General features: G+C 60.8%; 2 protein-coding genes across 6 annotated transcripts in view; one reads left to right on the top strand and one right to left on the bottom strand.

Moving 5' to 3' along the window:
- The first annotated feature begins 1,393 nt into the window (after nucleotides 1-1,393).
- PHETA1 (PH domain containing endocytic trafficking adaptor 1) lies at nucleotides 1,394-3,835 on the top strand. Its single transcript, XM_040081041.1, has 2 exons — nucleotides 1,394-1,537; nucleotides 2,028-3,835. Exon 2 carries the CDS (start codon nucleotides 2,039-2,041, stop codon nucleotides 2,807-2,809), a length of 771 nt encoding a protein of 256 aa, XP_039936975.1. The 5' UTR covers nucleotides 1,394-1,537; nucleotides 2,028-2,038; the 3' UTR covers nucleotides 2,810-3,835.
- A 1,268-nt stretch (nucleotides 3,836-5,103) lies between these two features.
- CUX2 (cut like homeobox 2) overlaps nucleotides 5,104-21,898 on the bottom strand; it is a 65,137-nt gene continuing 48,342 nt past the window's right edge. For 3 of the 5 annotated variants that reach the window (XM_058422869.1, XM_040081216.2, XM_040081215.2), the window contains 17 exons: nucleotides 18,232-18,369; nucleotides 17,990-18,095; nucleotides 17,131-17,207; nucleotides 16,981-17,047; nucleotides 16,260-16,308; nucleotides 15,457-15,561; nucleotides 14,448-14,642; nucleotides 14,292-14,350; nucleotides 13,929-14,176; nucleotides 13,075-13,716; nucleotides 11,607-11,708; nucleotides 10,175-10,950; nucleotides 9,597-9,756; nucleotides 8,872-9,141; nucleotides 8,463-8,651; nucleotides 8,086-8,359; nucleotides 5,104-7,674 (listed from right to left, as the gene is read on the bottom strand). In XM_058422869.1, the coding sequence (XP_058278852.1) occupies nucleotides 7,017-7,674; nucleotides 8,086-8,359; nucleotides 8,463-8,651; nucleotides 8,872-9,141; nucleotides 9,597-9,756; nucleotides 10,175-10,950; nucleotides 11,607-11,708; nucleotides 13,075-13,716; nucleotides 13,929-14,176; nucleotides 14,292-14,350; nucleotides 14,448-14,642; nucleotides 15,457-15,561; nucleotides 16,260-16,308; nucleotides 16,981-17,047; nucleotides 17,131-17,207; nucleotides 17,990-18,095; nucleotides 18,232-18,369 (4,115 nt within the window). In that variant the 3' untranslated portion in view covers nucleotides 5,104-7,016. The remainder of the gene's footprint in view (nucleotides 7,675-8,085; nucleotides 8,360-8,462; nucleotides 8,652-8,871; nucleotides 9,142-9,596; nucleotides 9,757-10,174; nucleotides 10,951-11,606; nucleotides 11,709-13,074; nucleotides 13,717-13,928; nucleotides 14,177-14,291; nucleotides 14,351-14,447; nucleotides 14,643-15,456; nucleotides 15,562-16,259; nucleotides 16,309-16,980; nucleotides 17,048-17,130; nucleotides 17,208-17,989; nucleotides 18,096-18,231; nucleotides 18,370-21,898) is intronic. The other 2 variants (XM_058422870.1, XM_040081217.2) reach the window with 1 other exon arrangement.

The raw sequence follows: 21,898 nt of genomic DNA, 5'->3' as shown, positions 1-21,898 counted from the left end.
TTTTTGAGGAATCGAGGTGATTTTCCAGAGGAGCTGTGGAGAGGGAACAATCTCTGCAAGATGAAAACATGGCTTTGGAGTGCCAGGAAAGGAAAGCAGATCTGGGAGCGCTGCTGCCTTTTTCCAATCACCCTGGCTGCTCTAATGAAGATATTGCTTCTCCCCACGGCCCTTCCCTTTCTAATCTTGCCCTGTGAAAAGGCATCTCTCAGCAAGGCAGGGAGATAAGCGGTGCAGAGACCCGACACTTCCCACCAGCGACCTTGAGCAGAGCTGCTCCGCTCAGGAGGGAAGATAAAGCCCAGATGGTTTTAGTGCCGGTTTAAATCCCTTTTTATAGCCCGAAAGTGAAAGCCTGCAGGTGACAGGGAAAACCCTGGGTGAACTGGAAACCTCTGACACAAGCAGAAAATTGCAAAGTCCAGAGCAACTGTGCGGGGAAATGGGGGCATCTGCGGGTGGGGATTGGATACAACCTGTGCCAAAGGTCAGGGACAGCCGGGTTTCTGGGATGGGGACCTGTAAAATTGTTGCCAGTGCCTCGGTTGCTAAAATGCACACGTGGCTGTGGAGCAGAGCCGGGGGGATGAAGAAACTGGAGGAAAGGGACAGTTGATAAGGAGCTCAAATCCTCGACGCTGGTGTTTACTGGGACATGGTGAGGGCAGCAACACTGCCAAGGTGGTCCTGTGAGCCTGGAAGGGCAGCCAAGAGCAGAAGTCAGACTGGAGGCTTGTCCTCACTCAGCTTCTTCTGTCCCTCTGCACCGAGGCCACCGCACACTTGGCTGTGGCCCAAGGGTATGGCTGGAAGGTCAGGAGAGCAGCCAGGACTTGCAGCCTGGTCCCCTGCAGCATCCCCCACCCACACAGGACCAGTCCGTGTCCTGCCACCAACCCTCCTTGTGGGGCTTGTGTCGTCCACCTCATCCACCGAACTCTGCCCCTTCCCTGCCAGATGCTCCCAGAATCCCGATTCTTCGCCTCCAAATCATGACCTAAATGTTGTGCAGCCACCTCCAGGACTAAACTCCTGGGTTTCCCACATGCATGCACATCCCTGCACATCCGTCCATCCATCCATCCGTCCGTCAGTCCGTCCATCCATCCATCCATCCATCCCGGGATGCACATATCCCCCGCACCCCGCAGTGCGTGCCCCCAGCTCTCCCCCGCTCCTCGCTCTCCCGGTGCTGCCTGGCCCTCAGTGCCGGAGCCGTGCCCTGCCGAGGGTTTTGGGCAGATCCAGGATCTCCCTGAGCACCGGAGCGCTTTTCCAGCCCCTCCCTCCCGGGCGCGGCCGCGGGGCTGGGAGCTGGCGGAGGAGGAGGAGGCGGAGGCGGGCGGGATCCGCGCTCCGCCCGCGGGGCCGGGCCGGGCCGGGGCGGTGGGAGCCGAGGACAAAGGTGACCGTGCGGGAGCGGTGCCCCAAAGCCCCCTGGCACCATCCGAGCCCGGATCCAGGGCTCTCACGGCCACCGCGGCCACACGCGTGTCGTTGATGCTGGTGGCCGCCGCAGACCGGAGGTAGAGTCCAGGTGGGTGGAAAGCCTGGCACGGCGAGGCCACCGGCGATTAGGGGACAAGGGGAGCGGCGGCCTTGCCAAGGTGACGGGGTTCACGGCCGCGGCTCTCTCTGGAGCGGCAGCCGGATCCACGGCGCCGGCCAAAACCCTCCCCGCGCCCGGCGGGGAGGAGCGGCGCGACACGGAAAACACGGCGCCGGAGGGAGGGTCACCTGTGCCAGGTGACGTGGGGCACCGCGACAGGCCCCGCCTGGGGCTCCTCCGTGGGAAAACGCTCTGCTTGGGGGCGGGGGGGAGAACGGGGGGGAAACCTGGTCCCCAGTGAGCCCTGGGGGAGCCACAGCCCACCCGGCATCCATCACCTTGTCTGGGAGCGGGCTTATCCCAACTATCCCGGGGTTGTTTATTCACCAGCTCCATTTCCTGGGCGCCAGGGCCGCTGCCCGCGGGAACAAAAAGCCGATGGTTGGTTTCCATGCTGAGCACCCTCTGTCCCCCGCAGGGCGCGGAGCCATGAAGCTGAACGAGCGGAGCCTGGCCTTCTACGCCACCTGCGACTCCCCGGCCGACAACGCCGGCTTCCTCTACAAGCGCGGCGAGCGGCACACGGCCTACCACCGCCGCTGGTTCGTGCTCAAGGGCAACATGCTCTTCTACTTCGAGGAGCGGGACAGCCGCGAGCCCGTGGGCGTCATCGTGCTGGAGGGCTGCAACGTGGAGCTCTGCGATTCGGCCGAGGGCTTCGCCTTCGCCATCCGCTTCGGCGGCGCCAAGTCCCGCACCTACGTGCTGGCGGCGGAGAGCCAGGAGACCATGGAGTCGTGGGTGAAGTCGCTGTCCCGAGCCAGCTTTGACTACATGCGGCTGGTAGTGAGGGAGCTGGAGAAGCAGCTGCAGGAGATGAGCCGGGGGCTGGCCGGAGGATCTGGGGGCTCCCGGGAGCCTCCCGGTCCCTGGAAGCCGAAGCCGTCGGGCCTAGAGCAGTCCTGGGAGCGGCCGCCGGCTCTGCCCGCTTTCCTGCCGAAGGAGAACGGCTGTGCGGTGTGGAACAACGTGCTGGAGGCGGAGCGGCTGCCCGGCACCTCTGGCAGTGGTGGGCACGATGAGGAGGGGAGCCCGAGGCCGCCGCCGCTGCCGCCGCGCAGGCGGGTGCTGAACGGCGAGGCGGCGGCGGCCGTGGCCGAGAGCCCGTCCACCTTCTGCCGCCTCCACGAGCAGTACAGCCGGGAGGTGGCTCGGCTGCGGCAGGACTGGCAGCAGAGGCGGCGTGGCTGCCGGCCCTGAGCGGTGGCTGAGCCCTGGGAACCTGCCAGGGGCAGGGTGGAGGTGGTCGCGCTCGGTGCTGGCCCTGTCCCCTCCTCGCCCCGGGATGTGCAGACCTGGCCGCGGCGGTGACGGATTCGTGCTGGTGGTGCCAACGAGGGATGGGCACCGAGCGACGCCAGTGCTGCTCTGTGGTGGTGAGATGGGCGCCGCAGGGGTGCCCTGCAGCCGTGCCCCAGGTTGGGTGTGGGGTGCTCCACTCAGCACAGGTGAACTACAAACCTCTCACTGACTGAGGCCTCCTGGGAACCGACCACTGCTCTGGCTCTGCTGGGGCCTCTCGGTGCTCTTGCGGTGGGATCACGCATTGACAACTTGCGGAGGAGGGTTTTGATGGGCTCTCACTCTCCTGAGTGCTCGTGTTCCACAGTGGGGAGCCTTCCACCCACTTCCCCTCCCGGCCCAGCACAAGGCTGAGGTCGGCTGAGCTCTGCCAGATCCCTCTGCTCCAGCAGGATGTGGTTTGAAATGAAAATATCAGTGAGTGCAGCCCTTCCTTAACTGCAGCAGCAGCTCAGCACGCTCCAGGGAGCTGGTGACACCCAGCCCCGGGCATTACGCAGGGAGCAGTTGCTGCTTGCAGCCTGGGTGGTGAATATGGGGGGATCAGACCCTGGGGGAGTTCGCCGGCTGCAGGCACTGCCTTGCTGGTGGATATTTTGGGACAGCACATCACCCCCGTGCCAGCTCACTAAGGGGAAGCATCGCCCGTGGTGGCAAATGGGAACGTGTGTGTCAGCAGCAGAGCGTGAGGAATGATTCATGTGCCAAACCAGAGCGAAGCTGGCGTCTCATGCCTGTGTTTCTCTCTTCCTTCCACAACACACGCTCAAGCTGCCGGCCCAGAGGTGGGGTGACCCACCGTGGAGCAGGAGGGAGCAGTCAGGGTGCCCTGGCTTAGGGCTGGGTGGCTCCAGCTCCCTTTGCTCCCTTGGGACAGGCACAAGATTTTTCTACAATAAAAGTTGTTTCAGAACTTCCCTCCCATCCATGGTCCTTGCTTGTGCCTCTAAGCCCCTGGAGAGGGGGGAATTAATGCTTTATTTTCGTCCTCCACCATGTCTGCGGGGCTGGTCAGGGGCTGTGTCACCTGAAGGGGACACGGCCAATGCCAGGGTCTTGCAGTGCCCTGGAGCCCCAATATCTGCCTGCAGGGATGGGGTGAGGTGGGCTGGGGTCACCCTGGGGACATCAGGACACCCAGTGCCAGGGTGGTCCCATGGCTCTTAACCAGGACAAAGTATCCGTCCCCTTGATGCTACACAGGGCCCAGGGACCCTGCCCTAGTGACAGTGGCCAGCACGTCCCCATGTCCCTGCCTGCACATCCCACCTGCACGAACATCTCCAGCTTCTCTTTAACACGGGGTCTGGCAGAGGTTGGGCAATCCATTCTTGGGGAAACCGAGGCACGAAGCCAGCCAGGGTCACCGGCTCACCGAGATTCCTGCGGAGCGTGGAGCCTGCTGCTGGCCAGGCACGGCACCCCCTATGGAATTTGGCATTTGGAGCAGTGCCGAGGGCAGCCGGGGTGCAGCTGCACCCGGAGCACCCAGATGGTTCAGGCGGCTTCATCCTTCGCCGCAGGGGAAGATTCCTGTTTCCATGGCAGCTGGCCCAGCTTCTCCAGACGTTCAGATACCCATCAAAAATCAGTCCTTCTCAACATGTTAGCTGACAAACGAGCTTAAACAGATACGCAACATACGGACTTATTAATTCATCAGACACAAACAGCCCTGCCTCGTGTCAGAAGCTGCCGACTCGCCCAGCGATGGTCGGCTCCGAAAAAGAGCCGTGCTGGGGAGTGGTGCTGTCAGCAGTGCCAGGTTGGACAGGGCTTTGGGCAGCCTGGTGTAGTGGAAGGTGGCTCTGCCCATGGCAGGGGGCTGGAATAAGATGATCCTTAAGGTCTCTCCTAACCCAAACCATTCCAGCAAACGATGATTTTACCATAAACCAAGCTGAAACTCACACTGGAGGATGCTGAGCTACCCCAGGGGCAGGAGCAAGCCTGCAGCAGGGATGAGGAATTTCACGGGGCGGGATCACACCCTGAGCTGGACTAACCCCATTTAACACCCTCTTTTTTTTATCCCCCACTCAGTGGGATAATGAGAGCTCTTGCCACAATCCCAAAGCAAAGCTGTGACTTAACGAGGGTGCCAACACCAGGCACCGGGGCAAGCGGGAGAGGAGTTCCCATTCCATCACCTCCAGACAAAACACACCCCGAGGCCAGAGTCGTATCCAACTTCTGTATTTAGTGGCTCTTTACAGAACTCGTTCCTTCCAAAACTGTTAAACAAAGTTCATCGATCTCATAGAAACTTTTGAAGTACAGAACATGAGCCTAACAAAAACGTGACCAGGTGTGTCCCGCCGGCTTTCAAACAACAGGATTGCCGTGCTCAGGACTAATCCTAAGTGCTTCCTCAAATCCCATTCCAACAAAGCTCCCTCTAGCACACAGCGGAGAAGGCGGCCGGTGCTCACACCTCCACCTTCCACGGTGGCAGAGCAGCCGTGGGCTCGCCGGGGCGGGAGAGGCAGGCAAGGAGAGCCGTGCCCTCACCCAGCATTGCTCGTCCACTAGCACCCGAGTATAAAAATACCTTCTATTCTGATAAAAACGTCTGCAGTGGAAAATCAAGTCAATGCATGGCCCGGGAGCCTGGCAGGGCCTTGGCGGGCTGATGCCGTGTGGGCAGGGCAGGGCAGACCGGCGTGGGACGCTCCGCAGCGTTTGAAGGCATTTCCTTAGTCGAGGCCAGCCGGAGGTGGCGGGGTCAGGGAGGTGACAGGGAGCACACCGGGATGGTGCCACCACTCAGCTCCTGTGTCTGCACAGGATCAGCCCAAAGCTCAGCGGGGCTTTTTGCCCAGCTCAGGGCTGAGCTCGCCCGGTTCAGGCAGGAGCCTGATGTGACATCCCGGAGCTCATGCTGGCATCACTGACATCCCCCACCCGGGCACATGGCTGCGGGAAGGGGATGCTCCTCCTGCTCAGGTGCTCTCCCTAAAAAAGTGCTTCAGCCCCCAGAGCTGGCTGTGATGCCGGAGCAGCCCCGAGCAGGGCTCAACTCAGCCTGCGAGTGTCTGGCTCAGGATTTTCGGGTGCTCACCTCAAGCACAGCTGCCCCAGGGTCAAAGCTCGGCGGCTCCATCTTTTCCTTTCCTGAATGGATGAGGAACCGGGATGCCATGGACGTGCATCCCCAGCGAGCTGGTACCATCCTCAAGCATCCCACCCAGGCACATTTTCCCATCCCGCTCCCCAAATCCCACGCTCAGGTTGCTTCCTTTGCTTTTGCCTCATTTTCTCTCTTCCCCTGGGAGCTGCCACGAGCCGCGCCGGATGGGAGCTGCCACCGGCCTCCGGGCGGAGGAAGCGCGAGGGACGGCGTTGGGACCATGCTACATCTTGTTCCAGAAGGCTATTGCAGACATTTCTACAACATATACAACCGCACGGGACATTCTGTGTTACAAAGGCTTCCAAAAACATAAACCACCAGAACTAAATACATACTCGATGGCGTCGGGGGCTTTAGAGTCTTCAGGGACTAGGACGCAGTCTCTGGCCGGGGCAGAAGCGATGCAGTGTCTTACAGACAGGGGTGGAAACTGCAAAAGTTTCTTGAATTTGGTCAGTCTCATAGTGCTTCTTGATGGCTTTGCTCAAAAAGTCTTTTCTGTGGGTTGTTTTTGTTTGTTTGTTTTTCCTTTTTGTTTATTTGTTTTTAATCTCATCCAGTGGCAAACTACAAGACTTCAGTGTACATTTAATGACACGACTGCTACATCATCTTGATTTTATAGCTATCTTTAATATCAAAGCAGCTTAAGCTGTTAATAAATTCCAAAGTATCCCTTTATTAAAATATCTAAAAGAGGTCTATAAATATTTTTCGATTTTTTTTTTCGTTTGTTTTGTTTTTGTTTTTCTTTTCTAAAATTGTTCCCAGTTTTTCACATTTAAAACAAAAGCCAGAGGGGGTGGGGTGGCATCATAAGAGGGGGAGAGCTCCCCTCTTTTTCCACGGGCGCTCCTCTTCCGTGGCACCGGCCACTCGTCACCTCTGGGCGCACACTGCATTTATCAAAATATATATATATATATGTGTGTGGGGTGTGTATATATATATTTAGGGTGTCGGGGGGGGGGCTCAGAACTCCCACTCCAGGGCCTCCTCGCGGTTGGCAGCCCGCTCCAGGCGGTGGATGATGTTGTTGAGGTTGGCCATCTTCTCGTGGCGCCGCTGCACGCTGGTGCTGAGCCGGGGGCCGGGAGCCGGCGGGAGAGCCGGCGACACCGGCCCGGCAGAGGACGGTCCCGGCGAGGCCGAGCCGGTGAGGCCGGGCGAGGAAGCCGCCGAGGGCGACGTCGGGGACACCACCAAGCTGCAGCGGGACGAGCCTGCGGAGGACTGGGAGCCGTCGGGGTGCGGCGGCGGCGGCGGCGGCGGAGGTCCCCCGGCGGTGGCACCGGCGTGGCCTCCCCGCCGCGGGAGGCTGGGGGCGGCGGCGTGGGGGGCAGCTCCCCGCTCCTCCTGGGGAGGTCCGGTCCCTTCGGCCGCTCCGGCCGGGCTGCGCGAGTCCCGCCGGCGGCTCCAGCCGCCCGGATCCCCCTGCTCCTCCTTCACCTTCACGGGCGCAGCGGCGCAGGGCGGATCGTCCCCCACCAAGGCGGGTTTGTGATCCTCGGCGTCCGAATCGGGGCTGTGGGGGGCCCGGCGCCCCGGGACGGCCGTCCCGCCGCTCTGCTCCGGGTCCGTGTCGTTGTCCTGCGCGCCCTCCACCAGCATCTCTCGGCGCATCCGCGACCTGCGGGACGCAACCGCGGACGGGTGGCAACACCCACCCGCTGCACCACGCCACGGCCACCGCGCGTCTCCAGCCAGCGGACGAATTGTCCGCCCCTAGGGACGGAACCTGTGCTGCTCCCCAGGGCTGTGGGGACGGACCCTGTGCTCCAGCAGCCTCCATAAGGCATTCCCTCCCCTTCCTGCTCCGGGGTGAGCAGGTGGATGTGAGCATGGAAACCTCTTTAGATGCTCAACGTGACTTGGTCGAGGTAGCCAAAACCACCCACCAGCCTGGGGCGTGCCTGGAGACCTCCAGTGGGTCTGCACCTCCCATCCAGGGAAGAGTGGCGGGGAAGGCTGGAAGTGGAACAGTGACACCCCCTCCGTGGCACAGCACCACCAGACCCCCAAAGCCCGGGAGCGCCCCTACCTGTAGTTGTGGAACCAGTTGATGACGGTGTTGGTCTTGAGGTTGAGCTGGAAGGAGAGCAGCTCGATGGTCTGCTGGGAGGGGTACGGCTCCAGCTGGTAGGCTTTCTTCAGGGCTTCCTTCTCCTCCGGCGCCAGCACCACCCGCGGCTTCTTGATCTGGAGCAGGCTGAGGTCCTGCGGCGGCGCGCTGGGGCTGGCGCACTCGGAGCGGGCGCTGGGGGACTCGCTGTCGGAGCCGGCGCTCATCAGCCCGTACCGGCGCTTCAGGTAGGCTGCGGGAGAGGACACCCAGCTGGCGCCGCTGGCCCCCCGGCCCGGGAGCCCCCCTGGGCCAGCGCCCCGCACCCAGCGGGGCCGTGCCGCCCAGTGCCTCACCCTTCTTCTCCAGCTTCTTCATGTCGCGCAGCTTCTCCACGTTGTGGGGGTCGTTGAGCCAGAGCTGCATCCGGACGAAGGGCTCCCTCCCCTTCAGGCTCAGCTTGTGCCACGGCTTGGGCCTGGAGAGGAGATCGGACACCGAGCCCTGCGTCAGGCCCAGGATGCTCTCCCCAAACAGCCGCTGGCCTGGCGGAGGAGAAGCAGAGGTGGTTAGAGGGGGCAGAGCAGCGGGACGGGCGCTGCAGTCTCCCTGCAGAGCAGGTGCACCCCGTTCCCCAGCCGGAATCCTCCTGGAATTCCCAGGAGAGCCCTCAGAAAAACATCTCGGGGGGCGGGTCCTGTCTACATGAATCCATGCAGTCTCACCAGCAGCTCCCAAAAACCTGGGCAGAGAGAGGGTCCGCACCTAAATTGTTGTCCGTCAAGACCTCCTTGACCTTCTTGGTGATGGAGTAGGTGTCCAGCTCGGGGGACATGGCGACGATCTCCTGGATGCCCACGGGCCCCTGGCTGTTGGGATACGTCTTCCCGCCCAGCGCAGGCGTCGAGCGGCTCTCGGGCTGCTGGTTTTCCTTGCTGCTCTCCAAGGCCAGGGTGAGGGGCTCCTGGCAGCCCTTCTCGTGCTCGGTGGGGCTGGGGGGCGGCGAGGGGGACGGCTGGGGCTCCGCCGGGCTGGCTGTGTGACACCAGGGCAGAGGGGTCAGCGGGAGGGGACAGTGCAGGGAGCCGGCAGGAGAAGGAGGGGCATCTGGGGGATTGATTTGGGGGATGGCTTTGCCCTCTAGAGAAGAGGGATACCAGCCAAGCTTCTGCAGTGGGTACAGCAAAGCGGGAGGTGGTGGTGGTGGAATAACTAAAGAGAGGAAATGCCACCAATGTAACACAAAAACTCCAGTTACTGCTTTATGTCAGGCACAAAGCCTAAGATTTTTGATGCGGCTTTCCTTTTGTTTTTGTTTTAAATGAAGGGGGTTGGGGATGAAAGGGGCTTCCCAGGATCTGAGTGCTGGTGTTGGCAGGAACAGCTCTTCCCGGTGCTGAGGTGGGAGCAGGACAAACTCACTGGGATGCAGGGGACAGACACAGAAGTAGTGGGGACATGGGGACCACGGGGACAGTGCTGTCACTTACCCTGGGACGGCGTGGGCTGCTGGCTGATCCCCTGGCCCAGCTGGTCTGTCAGCCAGAGCTGCATGCGGATGAAGGGCTCCCGACCCTTCTGCGTCAGCTTGCTCCACGGTTTGGGCCGCGACAGCATGTCACTCACGCTGCCCTGGGACAGCCCCAGCACCTGGGCACCAGGCAGGCGTCACCCCCAGAAGGTGGGTGCACTCCCCCCGCGCTGGGAAGCCACCTGCCCTCCACCCCTGTGTCAGGGGACAGGGAGCAGGATGCCACCCACTGCCACCCGCTGCCCCACAGCGTGTCCGGACCCTCTGTCCCCTGCCACGGGTGCTGATGGTGGGAGCCCTGGGATACCCAGTGGGGTGGGAGGCTGGTCCCCAAAGGGCTCCGCTCAGGGGACTGGGCCACTGACCAATTTGTGGTGGCCACTGGGAGCCTGGGGTTGGCTCAGACCCTGAATCCTCCAAAGGGAATCAGGGAAAAGGAATACTGTGGAAGGAGCTGGGGAAGGCCATAAATGAGCCCCAGGCTCTGAGTCACGGAGCAGAGGGGACACCAGACACCCCCCTTCTCCAGGCTGGTACCTTCTCTCCGAAGATCCTCTGGCAGATGCCGTTCTTGGCCAACTTCTCCTTGACCTGCCGGGTCAGCTCCAGCGTGTCCACCTCCCTGTACATGTACATCTCGTACTGCTCCGGCGTCAGCGGTGGCACCGTTGGCTTCAGGGTCCGTGGCACGTACGTGGGGTAGTAGGACAGGCGCCCACCGGCCGCCGGCTCCGCGCCGGCTCCCTCCGCCTTCATCTCCGACAGCCGCTGGGGCTCCTCGTCCGCCGGCTGCAGCTCGTCCTCGTTGGCGCCGCCCTCGCCGGGCTCGCCCCGCGGCCAGCCCCGGCCGTTGGCCATGCTGGAGTAGCTTGAGGAGGAGGAGGACAGCGAAGGCGACACGGAGGTGTAGGGCCGGCTGAGCAGGCTCCGCTCCGACGCCCAGTGCTGGTCGAAGTAAGAGCCGGCGTCGCCGATCTCCGACTTCACCTTCCGGATGATGCTCTGGACAAAGGCGGCGGGGGACAGCACGGCCAGGGGCGTCTGTGGCGGGCCGGGGCTGGCCCCGCCGCCCTCCTCCTGCTTGACGTAGGCGGGGGCGACGTTCTGGCTGACGGCGGCCAGCGTGGAGCGCTCGGCCGGCGCCGCCTCCGCCCCGCGCCCGCCGGCGCCCGACTCCATGTCCAGCAGCGCCTGCTGCTGCGCCTGCATCTCCCGCCGCGCCTGCTCCAGGATGCTCTTGATGGCGTCCTCCGAGCCGCTGCCGCCCGCCCCGTTGGGAGCAGCCTGCGACGCCGACGGCGTTTTGGGCTCCCCTGCGGAGAAAAGGGGCGAGGGCAGCCCCGAGGAGCAGCGCGCGTCGTTCAGCGCGCGGCCGCAATTCGAAGCGTGGGGGAAAAGCGGTTGATCCCGATCGGGTTTGGACCGGCGGCACCCGCAAAGCAAAAGCTCAGACAGCCCAGCTCAAAGGCAACTTGTTCTTGGATGATTGCGAAATAAATCCCATCGCCAACAATGCGACAGGCAAACATGTTTGTTTTCCCTGTCTGTTTTTCCACCGTTCCCGTCTAATTTAATTCTCCGGGATTCTGCTTCCTCAGCAGACTACCTGTTTTAATGTATTTCATTTCTTGTAATTGACTGCGAGAGCAGCTGCTTTAATGACTCCTCATGCCAGATGGATCCTGAATACTCATTTAATCATCTGGTTTGGGGCAGGGGGGGAGGAAAAGCGCGCATCCAAAGTTTCTGAAAGCCCAGATCTGAACTCTGCCGCACGGGGATGCTCTTCCATCCCACATGGTATTCCTTTCTAACGTGCCCTAAAATTCTCCGTGGATGATAAGGGGTGAAACAATTCCAAAAAAGCCCGTTTTTGGGACGGGACCCACAGACACAGAGCACCCAGCCTCTGGCACCCCTTTGGGCAGCAATTCAGCCACCCCGGAGCCACCCCCATGGCAGCACCTACCTCCCTTCTGCGACTCGATCTCCTTTTTCGCCTGCTCCAGGATGTTTTTGATGGCGTCGTCGGAGCCGGTCTCCGGCGTCCTGATCCGCGGCGTGATGCTACCTGATCAAAGAGGCAGGATAACAGCTTTGTCACCGGTGCTGGTTCTACAAGCTCCACTTGTATGTCAGGAAGTATTTACTGCTCCTCGTGTTCGGTTATTTTTAGGGATGCTGGTTTGAAGACAAATGTCACTCCCGATTAGTCGCTACCAGGGAGCCCTGGCAGCCCTGGCTGCCAGCTCCTGCCTCTGGCACGGCATCTGCCACCACCTTGCTCATCCCAGCCAAGGGCACCCTCGCCCCACCGGGAGCAGAGACACGGGCACAGGGACCACGCCCCATCCCTGGCACTGCGCCCTCGTGGCTGTGCAGGAGAAGCGTTAATGATGGATCAGATCCAGGGGACAAATCCGAGCCCTCCAGGCTGAAACCAGCAGGTGCACGGACCATGGGTGTGCATTGTCTGGTGCCACCACAGGGACACGAGTGACCAGCTGCCGCTGCTGAGATGTCCCCAGAGATGGGAGCCACCGATCCACGGCGGTGCCAACACCGCGCCAAGGCTCCGCAGCGCTAAAACTTCATTATCTTAACGAAATGTTCCCGAGCACATCGATTCGTAGGGCACGGAACAGCCAAATGAATAATTAAACGGCACTTGTCGGAATAAATGAGTAAAGCACGTCCGGGGATGCGGCTTCCACAGCCATGGGTTGTTGTTAATTGCTGCCGGTTGCCAGGGCTCATCCCACCCGGCAGCCAGCTCCATCCCACCAGGGAAAATCCTTGGTGGGACCAGCATCCTATCCTATATCCTATATACTATCTCCTATATCCTATCCTATATCCTATATCCTATCCTATATCCTATATCCTATCCTATCCTATCCTATCCTATCCTATCCTATCCTATCCTATCCTATCTCCTATCCTATAATATCCTATATCCTATATCCTATATCCTATATCCTATCTCCTATCCTATCCTATCCTATCCTATCCTATCTCCCATCCCATCCCATCCCATCCCATCCCATCCCATCCTATCCTATCCTATCCTATCCTATCCTATCCTATCCTATCCTATCCTATCCTATCCTATCCTATCCTATCCTATCCTATATCCTATATCCTATCCTATCCTATCTCCTATCTCCTATCTCCTATCATCTCCTATCTCCTATCATCTCCTATCTCCTATCATCTCCTATATCCTGTATCCTATATCCTATATCCTATATCCTATATCCTATCCTATCCTATCCTATCCCATCCTACCAGCACATCACAGGTCTGGTGAGCCCCCCAGCCGCGGCATGGGGCACCCCAGGGTGCTGCCGGGGTGAGCTGGGCTGCACTGGGAGGGAATGCCGCAGCACGGCTTGCAGCATCCCGGGACAGGAGCCGGGGCCACCCCAACCACTCACCTCTCTGGCGCACCTGGATAGTCCTCAGGGCCAGCACGTTCTGCTCGTCGGAGAGGAACTGCTTCATCTTGATGAACGGCTCCTTGCCCTTCACCGTCAGCTTGTGCCAGGGCTTGGGCCGCGCCAGGATCTCGCTGACGGAGCCCTGCGACAGCCCCAGCACGTAGTGCCCGAAGACCCTCTGCCCGATGTTGTGCTTCAGCAGCTGCTCCTTCACCTGGAAGGCGATTTCGGCTGTGTCCAGCTGCTCCTCCTCGGCGGAGCTGCCGGCGCTGCCCTCGCAGGGCTCGCCGGGCGGGCTGGTGGCACTGGCGGCCGGCACGGAGACGGGGACGGGGTGCGCGGTGCAGCTTTTGGTCCCGAAGAAGGAGGAGGGGAAGGGCGGTGCCCCGGCGCTGCTCTCGCTCTTGTAGCTGGGCAGAGGGAGGTGAGGGGCTTTGGTGTCCCCTGAAAGCCGCTCGGCCCCCGGGAAGGGTGACAGCGAGAAAGTCCGCGGACCGTCGGGGGCCGTGCCCGGGCCAGGCAGCGGCGGGAGGGGAGTGGGGGACACGGGGTCATCGGCCGGGGCGTGGTGGGGGGACGGGTACGGCTGCTCCATGCCCAGTGGATCCTTCCCCGACTCATCCTCGGAGTGATCCTCCTCTAGAGATGAAGGAGAGAGGGGGAGACGCACTAGAGCCTCCCCCGGCCACGGCTCTGGCACAGCCCCGCAGCCAAACAGCTCCCGCCTCGGTTTCCCCCGGTGACATCCCACCCCCTGTCCTTTCCCCACCCCACCGCAGCCAGGGCAGGATCCGCCACCCACATCCCCAGGGATGTTCCCAGCGGGAAGCCGCCGAACCCAGGGTCCTTACCAGTGCTGGCCAGCAGGCTGGGCTTCTCCAGCAGGTACTTCTGGGAGGGGTAGAAAGCCTCCTTGCCCAGCAGCAGGGCCTCCTCCGCCTTCGAGATGCTCTGCAAGGAGCCAAGCCGAGATGGGGACGGGCGGCCGAGGCACCGCGGGCAGGGCTGGCACAGCCCGGCCAGCGCCTCGGGACTCGCCGCGGCACTTGCCTGGGGGAGGCCGCAGCCGGCAGAGGCCACCTTCATCGCCTTCAGGATGCTGGGAGGGAGACGGGAGGGAGACAAGCGGGTGACGCGGTGGCCCCGGCTGTGGCAGCGCGCCCGGCCAGCGGGGACGCCGGCAAGGCAGCCGCGGGCGCCGGTCAAAGCCGTACCTCAGCTCCGTTTTGATCTCCTCGTAGTCTGCCTGTGCCTGCAGCTTCTCCTCCAGCTTCTGTGGAGCAGAGGAGGGCAGTCCTTGCAGAAGGCTCCCAGTGGACACCCGGCAGGGCCCCCAGCCCCGGCACGCCCCAAGCCCCCCGCGGGCGCACCTCGATGGCCTCGTTCTTGGCGGCCAGCTGCCCCTCCAGCTCGGCGATCTGGTTGGCAGAGGATTCCTCCAGCTCCTGCAGCGAGCTCTGGAGGTGCTGGACGTCCTTCAGGAGCCGCAGGATCTCCCGGTCCTTGGCAGCCAGAGCTGCCTCCAGCCTCGACCCTGAGCACATGGAATAGTTCACTTTGTCCTGCTGGGAGAGGGGACACTGTCAGCTCCCGGCTGCCCAACACGGGGACAAGGGCCACCCTCCCCATGGGACATGTCCCCATAGCAAGCAGGTGAGCCCAGGTGCGTCGGGGACCCTGGTGACAGAGCCCTGGGGAGGGACAGACCTTCCTTCTGCCCTTAAAGATCTCCCAGGTGCATTTCGGTGCTGCGGGGGTGCTCGTCCCCTTCTCTGTGCGAGGCTGAAGGGCACAGCCAGCGCCACCACCTCAGGGTGGAGGCACTCCCCGGGCGTTTTGGGCTTGCTGCCCAACACGGTGGGTGCTCCCAGACACAGAAAGGTGCTCCCGTATCAGTGGGGTGCTCCCAAGTGCAACGGGATGCTCCTGGCTATGACAGATGCTGCCAGCGGCAGAGGGGTGCTGCTGGCCCCAAAGGATGCTCCAGGGATGTTCCTGTCCCCAAAGGATGTTCCTGGGCCCAGGGCTGTTCCTGGCCCCATGGATGTTCCTGGCCCCATGGATGTTCCTGGCCTCAAAGGATGCTCTGGGCCCCGGGGATATTTCTGGCCCCAAAGATGTTCCTGGCCCCACAGATGTTCCTGCCCCCAGGGCTGTTCCTGGCTCCAGGGCTGTTCCTGCCCCCATGGATGTTCCTGGCTCCAGGGCTGTTCCTGCCCCCATGGATGTTCCTGGCTCCAGGGCTGTTCCTGCCCCCATGGATGTTCCTGGCCCCAGGGCTGTTCCTGCCCCCAGGGCTGTTCCTGGCCCCAGGGATGCTCCTGCCCCCAGGGCTGTTCCTGGCCCCAGGGCTGTTCCTGGCCCCAGGGATGCTCTCACCCCCGTGGTGCCGGTCGGGGAGCAGCAGGCCAGGCGCAGGGAGCTGTTGACGGCTGCCAGCTGCTCCCGCAAACTCTCCACTTCCCTCTGCGCCGCCTCCGCCCGCTGCAAGAGAACAGGACAGGAATCAGACCAGGCACATCCCACGCCACACAGGGCTCAGGATCTGCCCCAGTCTGTGCCTCCCCTGAGCATCCCACTCCCACCTCCAGCATCATAAGCCCGGCACAGGTATTTAAGCTCCCGCCATGGATTTAAGGTTCCCGTGTCCTAACACGGTTCCTGATCCCAATCCCTGGGCACTGGCTGCAGACCGTCTCCAGGACACTGGGTTTTTTTCTACCCAAAAGGATGGTTTTATTTATACAAATTGGTTCTTTAGACCTCTTTTATTATCCACATGCATTTATTTGTACCTACATTTTCAGAATTAAATAAAACCAATTAAGAGCAACAGACAGGACCAAGAGTGATTGAAGCAGAACCTAACACAGGAACAAGTGTGGGTCGTGCCCTAGAACACCCAGGAGATGCTGGAGGTGACAAGTGCCAGCTCCAGCAGCCAAATGGAGCCTGGAAGGATCCCAAACACACCCTTGACCCCACACATGGGGCAGGGGGTCCCACCAGGGGGAGGAAACCTGAGCTCTCCTTTGCAGGGATTCCCAATCCTGGTGCCTGTCAACCCCTTATCAGTTTTGGGGACAGACATCCAGGCCCCACAGATGTTCGGGGTGCGTGCAGCACCCCAGGCTCTGCAGGGCCAGCCCCATCAGCTCCTGCAAAGTCAGCTCCTGGCTCACCTGGTTGGCTTTTTCAAGGTTGGTCATGATCATGGCGACTTCGTCTGCCCTGCGACAGAAAACAAGAGCGTGGAGGCACAGACACAGCCCAGAGCACGGGCAGGAGGCTTAGGGAGAAGGACCTGGCTGTTGGAAATGATACAGCTTTTAAAAGCTTTTTGTAACTTTAGTCAGGAGCTTGTTCGCCTTGGCCCAGGGGGAGGGGAATTGAAGTTTCTCTTGGGAGTAGCCGGGAGATAAAGAGGAGATAAGCGAACATTAACAAACATTTCCCCCCTGGTGGGTCGGAGACACCTGGTCTGGGAAAAGATCGGCAAGAGAACCAGAGGACCAGGACCCAATTAGCATCAAAGGTGAAGGGATTGATAACCAACAGAAGATCGAATACTAAGAACTGTACAACCTGAATTTCTGTGGGGTTTTTACGCATAAATACATGAAATGCCTGGTAAAGGACCATGTGTTGAGTGATTTTCACTGCACAACCCGGGCCTGAGTGGATGGAATAATTTCTGTTGCACATCCTGGTAGTGCCTTGGTTCTCCAACACTTCAAAGATGTTGAGTTTCTGTTTTTCCCGCAGTTTCAGTGACACCATGACTTAGGACGCTCCTGCACTGAAGTGTCTCAGCTCCTCAAGCAGCACCACAGAGAAGTCCCAGCGCTGCCAAAAGCGGCTCAGCTCAGCTTTGAGCACAACCCAGCCCTGCCGGGCACTTACTTGGATGCCGCTTCCTCGTCGTATTTACAGCGCAGCTCCAGCAGCTCCGTCTGGGTGGCCTTCAGCGCTGCCGAGAGGAAGAGGAGGGTGAGCTGCGGGGTGGGGGCTTGGCCCTCCGCGCTCAGCCAGCCCCTGTCCCGGCCCCACTACCTGCGTGGAGCACTTTGATCTTCTCCTCTGCCTCCCCCAGCCGAGCGGCCAAGGTGACCTGAGCTTCCTGCAGGCCCCTGCGAGAGACGGGCACCAGGGATGTACCGGGGGCACCGCGGCCGTGCCAACCCCACGGCCCCCCCCAAATCACACAGAGACCCCTCACAGCGTCCCCTCCTCTACCCCATCGCCCACTGAAGCCAGGAGAGACCCACCAGTGGATACCAGGAGGTGTTCAGGCCATGTTACACCCTCCGATGTTACAGGGTTCATCGCCCCAAGAGTAAAAAAAAAAAAATTCTCTTTGGGTTGAAAACGGTCCCTGATCTCTGAGGCTGAAACCCCTCTGAGGGGGGGTACGGCAGCCCACCCCCAGCTGTAATTAACTGGAGGAGGGGGAAGCAATCAGGGAAAAGTTATTCTGCATTATTTATAGCCCGCACTTGCCAGGAACTTACTCGCAGAGATCTGCAATTTAGGGTTTAAAGATTCTTCATTTGTTTCCCGGCGCAGCGTGTTAAGGAATAACAATGAAGGCGCCGAGAAGGCCGGGAGCCTCCAAATTAAAAGGTCATCTAATGAGGTTCATCCAGCGCCCTGGATTCAATCCATTAGTCCGAGCAAAGCCACGTGCCAGGGATAACACGCAAGGGGACAACAGGAGGGACCTGTCCCGGCTGTGCCTGCGCCTGCTGCCTCCCCAAAACCGCCTGGGACCGGGCACGGACAGACAGACGGACACCGGGAGTGTCTGAGACCGTGTCGGGTTTCCGAGCGGGATGCACCCGCTCCCAACAAGGGGACGGACAGACACGGGGACAGCGCCCCAAAAGGACCCCCACTCCCGGCACTCACGTACTTTTGCTTGTCCGCCTCATTTCTCTGCAGCGAGGTCTCCGCGCTGGGTTTGCCGTCGAGGCCGGGGAGCGGGGGTTCGGCTGCCGGCGACTTCCCCTCCCTGCGCTCTGCGGGGGGACACAGTCACACGGCTGCGGAGGGGACAGCAGCGGTGGCCCCGGGACACACCCTGCACTCCGGGGATGCTCGGGGGCGGCACACGGGGAGCGCGGCGGCTGCCAGCCTTCCCCAGCGGGACGCTACCTTTGGTGCTGCCCAGCTCCGGGTGCTTCTTCCAGGGCCGGCTGAGATCCTTGAGGGGCGGCGGCTCGGGCTCGAGGCGCTGGAGCTGCTGCAGCCGATCCTCCAGGCTCCGGGCAGCCTCCAGCACAGGAGCGGGGTCTGCGGGATGTGCGACGGGCGGTGAGCGGCAGGGACGGCCCTACACGGGCCCTCTCCCACCTCCCCGTGCCACGGGGACACCCGGGTCCTGCCTTTGCCAAAGCCACGGGGACACCCGGGTCCTGGCATTCCAGGAGCCGTGGGGACATCCTAAATCCTGCCATTCCAGGAGTCACGGGGACATCCTGGGTCCTGCCATTCCAGGAGCTGTGGGGACACACCAGGTCCTGCCATTCCAGGAGCCACAGGGACACTCCAGGTCCTGCCTTTCCCAAAGCCATGGGGACATGCCAGATCCTGCCATTCCAGGAGCCAAGGGGACATCCTGGGTCCTGCCATTCCAGGAGCCACAGGGACACTCCAGGTCCTGCCTTTCCCAAAGCCATGGGGACATGTCAGGTCCTGCCTTTCCCAAAGCCATGGGGACATGCCAGATCCTGCCATTCCAGGAGCCATGGGGATATCCTGGGTCCTGCCATTCCAGGAGCCACGAGGATATCCTGGGTCCTACCATTCCGGGCACCACAGGAATATCCCTGCCGTCCTGCCTTTCCCTGCCAGCCCCGAGGCACAGAGGGACGGGCAGGGGGCATGGGGACGTCACCTCCCGGCACGAGCCGGTGGCACCCAGGGCACGGGTGGCTCCGGTGGCTCCGGTGGCTCCGGTTTGGGCGCAGACAATGGAGGTTTGTGCCGAGGTAAGCAGGTGCATCCGGAGCCGTCCGTCTTCCCTCTGTCAGCATTACACCATCATTAGCTAGTGTCTGCTCAGCGGGGTGTGCCATTATGTCTCCCAGGGCTGATGTAATTATACATTGACATAATTAACCCAGCAAGCCCATTAAGCAGGCCAGCTAAAAATTCATCTATAATTATTTGTTGTGTGCATGCTAATGAGTCCATCTGCACTGCCATTGTACAACATGAACAAATTAATTTACAAGTCTGGATTTTTTAATAAGTTCAAGAAAATGCCTCCTATTGAGCCAGGTTAATATAGGTTTGGGGCTTCTTTTTTTTTTTGTTTTGTTTTCTTTTTTCTTTTGTTGGTGTTTTGGTTTTTTTTTAGTGGAAAGGAAGAGGAAAGAAAATAGATTTGAATCCTCCAGGGTCAAAAAGTTAGACAAACAGGGAAGTGGGATGGAGTTGGGTGTGCTACCGTACGGCAGGCACGCGTGGCAGGCATCCAAGGGTAAAAGATAACAACGGTGACGGAAAAAAATTCCAGCAACCGGCTGCCTCCACTCAAACGGGACACAGAGCAGCCCTGCTGCTCGGCAAGTCCCTGGCTGAGAGGGAAGCGCTGTGGGATGAGGGAGGCCACATCATGGGATCTGAGGGTCGAACACAGCACTAGCTGACTTTGGGGTGAACCTGCCCAAAAGACGCACGATTTGGTCCATGCCCACACGGCTGCTCCTCGCAAGCAAGAAATGCCAAGACAAGTGCTCCTCCAAATGGGATCTGGGGGTCTGTCTGCCCCACTGCTGCCCTGCCAGCCCACCACGTGGCTTCCCCCCAGGGTTAGTGACTGCCAGACCAAAAGCTCCTGGAGCGGCCTCCTCCGCAGGGAATGTCATCCCGTCCTTCCGCTGGACATCTCAAAGACCCCATGGATGGACGGAATAAAAGGTTTGTGCGGGATTCTGGCCATCAGGATCCAGAGAGAGATGCTGAATGCTGCCAGCTCTGGCTGCAGCTGGGACCCTCCTGGGGTGCCCAGGGCACCCTTCAGCTCCTGGCACGTCTCCGCTCAGCACCCCGCAGGCTGGTTCCCCACCCAGGGGTGCGGGACGGCAGCGATGCAGCGCAGCCCCAGCCAGCCTGGAGGCTCCCACAGCCATTAATAACCCCCGTAAGTACATGAGTGGAGATAAGGATATGGATAATTAAACCCCCGCTCCAGGGGCTGCCGGGGTCCCCCCTGCGCTCCCCAGCCCTGGGGGTGTTGGCAGGAAGCTCCGTGCCAGCCTGTGAGCTGCCTCCATGGAGATAAACGCTGGGACAGGCCCTGTTCCATCCACACCAGCAACTCCTCCTGCCTCCAAGGCGAGGAATAATATGGGAAAAATGGGTCTGAGCGATAAAGCACCAGGGATTTCCCTCAGGTCAGCATTTTCCTCCCCATGAGCTGCAGCCCTGCTGGTGAAATACAGCTGGGGTGATGCCCCCGTGTGCTGTTCCCTGTTTGGAGCTGCCAGCCTGGGATGAAATGGTGGGAGCAGAGCTTTGGGAAAGGAAGAGCAAACCTTTGCCGCAGACAGAGCAGCTCAGATGCCAAATTCCCGTCTGGAATAATCACACTGAGCTAATGCCACACTGCCCATCCACTGGGAAACGCCATCCCTGGCTGTGGGACCGGCTCTGGCGCCACGTGTGAGATGTTGGGGTGTAGCTCCTTGCTCCGTGGGACAGGTTAGACCTGACACTGGCCAGCAGCACAGATGGGCACGGGGTGACACGAGGGAGACGTGTGCCTAAAGGGGACCTGAGGGCACCGCGCGCTCTGGGGCCACCAAAGGCACATCCAGCTCCCCTGGGAAACTCCGTGTCCCTGGCACGCTGTCCTACCACTCCATACCCTCACCGACCGGTAAATATACATTTACAGATGTGTGAATTAAATAAATACACGTCTGTAAGTGCCACCACTAGCTGGCGTCATTGGCCGTCCTTTAGTGGCACCGGCGGTGCTGCGGCAGGATCGCAGAACCACGGAACATCCTGAGCTGGAAGGGGCCACAAGGATCCAGGGGTCCAAGCCCTGGCCCGGCACAGACACCCCAACAATCCCGGCCTGTGCATCCCCGGGAGCGGTGTCCAAGCACTCCTGGAGCTCCAGCAGCCTTGGCCATTCCCTGGGGAGCCCAGGCAGTGCCCCAGCACCCTCTGGGGGCAGAACCTTCCCCTGACACCCAGCCTAACCCTGTCCTGACACAGCTCCAGCCATTCCCTGGGTCCTGTCCCTTCTCCCAATGAGCAGGGATCAGAGCTGCCCCTCCTGAGGGAGCTGTGGATTGGGATGAGGGCTCCCCTCAGCCTCCTCTTCTCCAGGCTGAACAAATCGAGTGCCCCCAGCTGCTCCTCACACTTCTCCTCCTCTTCCAGACCCTTCACCGTCTCCGTGGCCCTCCTCTGGATGCTCACTGACAGACACAGGGGCAGTTCTGAGTGCTCCCCGCCTTCTCCTGAGCAGACACAGCTCCAGGGAGCACCTGGATCCCTGGGGATCACCAGCTAATCCCAGTGCCAGGGCCATTCTACCCAGCCCACGTTCCATGCTGCTGCTGCCTGGCACCAGGAGGAGCTCAGGTCACCCTGGGTGCACCCATGGGACACCCACAGTACCTCTCCACCACGACGGCCTCTCCTCTGCCACCCCATCCCAACCTGCTCGAAACACATCCACCAGCGCCCTACGAATCCCTCCACGAGTCAAAGTCAGCCTTAAATCAAATCATCCCCAACAACAATGACATTAATTATGCTTTTAACACATTTTACTGCTTCCCCCCCCTTCCCTTCACGC

Source organism: Hirundo rustica, chromosome 17 (genome assembly GCF_015227805.2).
Source record: "Hirundo rustica isolate bHirRus1 chromosome 17, bHirRus1.pri.v3, whole genome shotgun sequence".
Classification (NCBI taxonomy): domain Eukaryota; kingdom Metazoa; phylum Chordata; class Aves; order Passeriformes; family Hirundinidae; genus Hirundo; species Hirundo rustica.
The sequence above is the reverse complement of the archived record's forward strand: the minus strand, read 5'-3'. Positions and strand labels throughout refer to the sequence as shown.

Excerpts from the sequence above, each read along its gene's own strand:
- PHETA1 (XM_040081041.1), top strand. The coding sequence starts at position 2,039 with ATGAAGCTGAACGAGCGGAGCCTGGCCTTCTACGCCACCTGCGACTCC.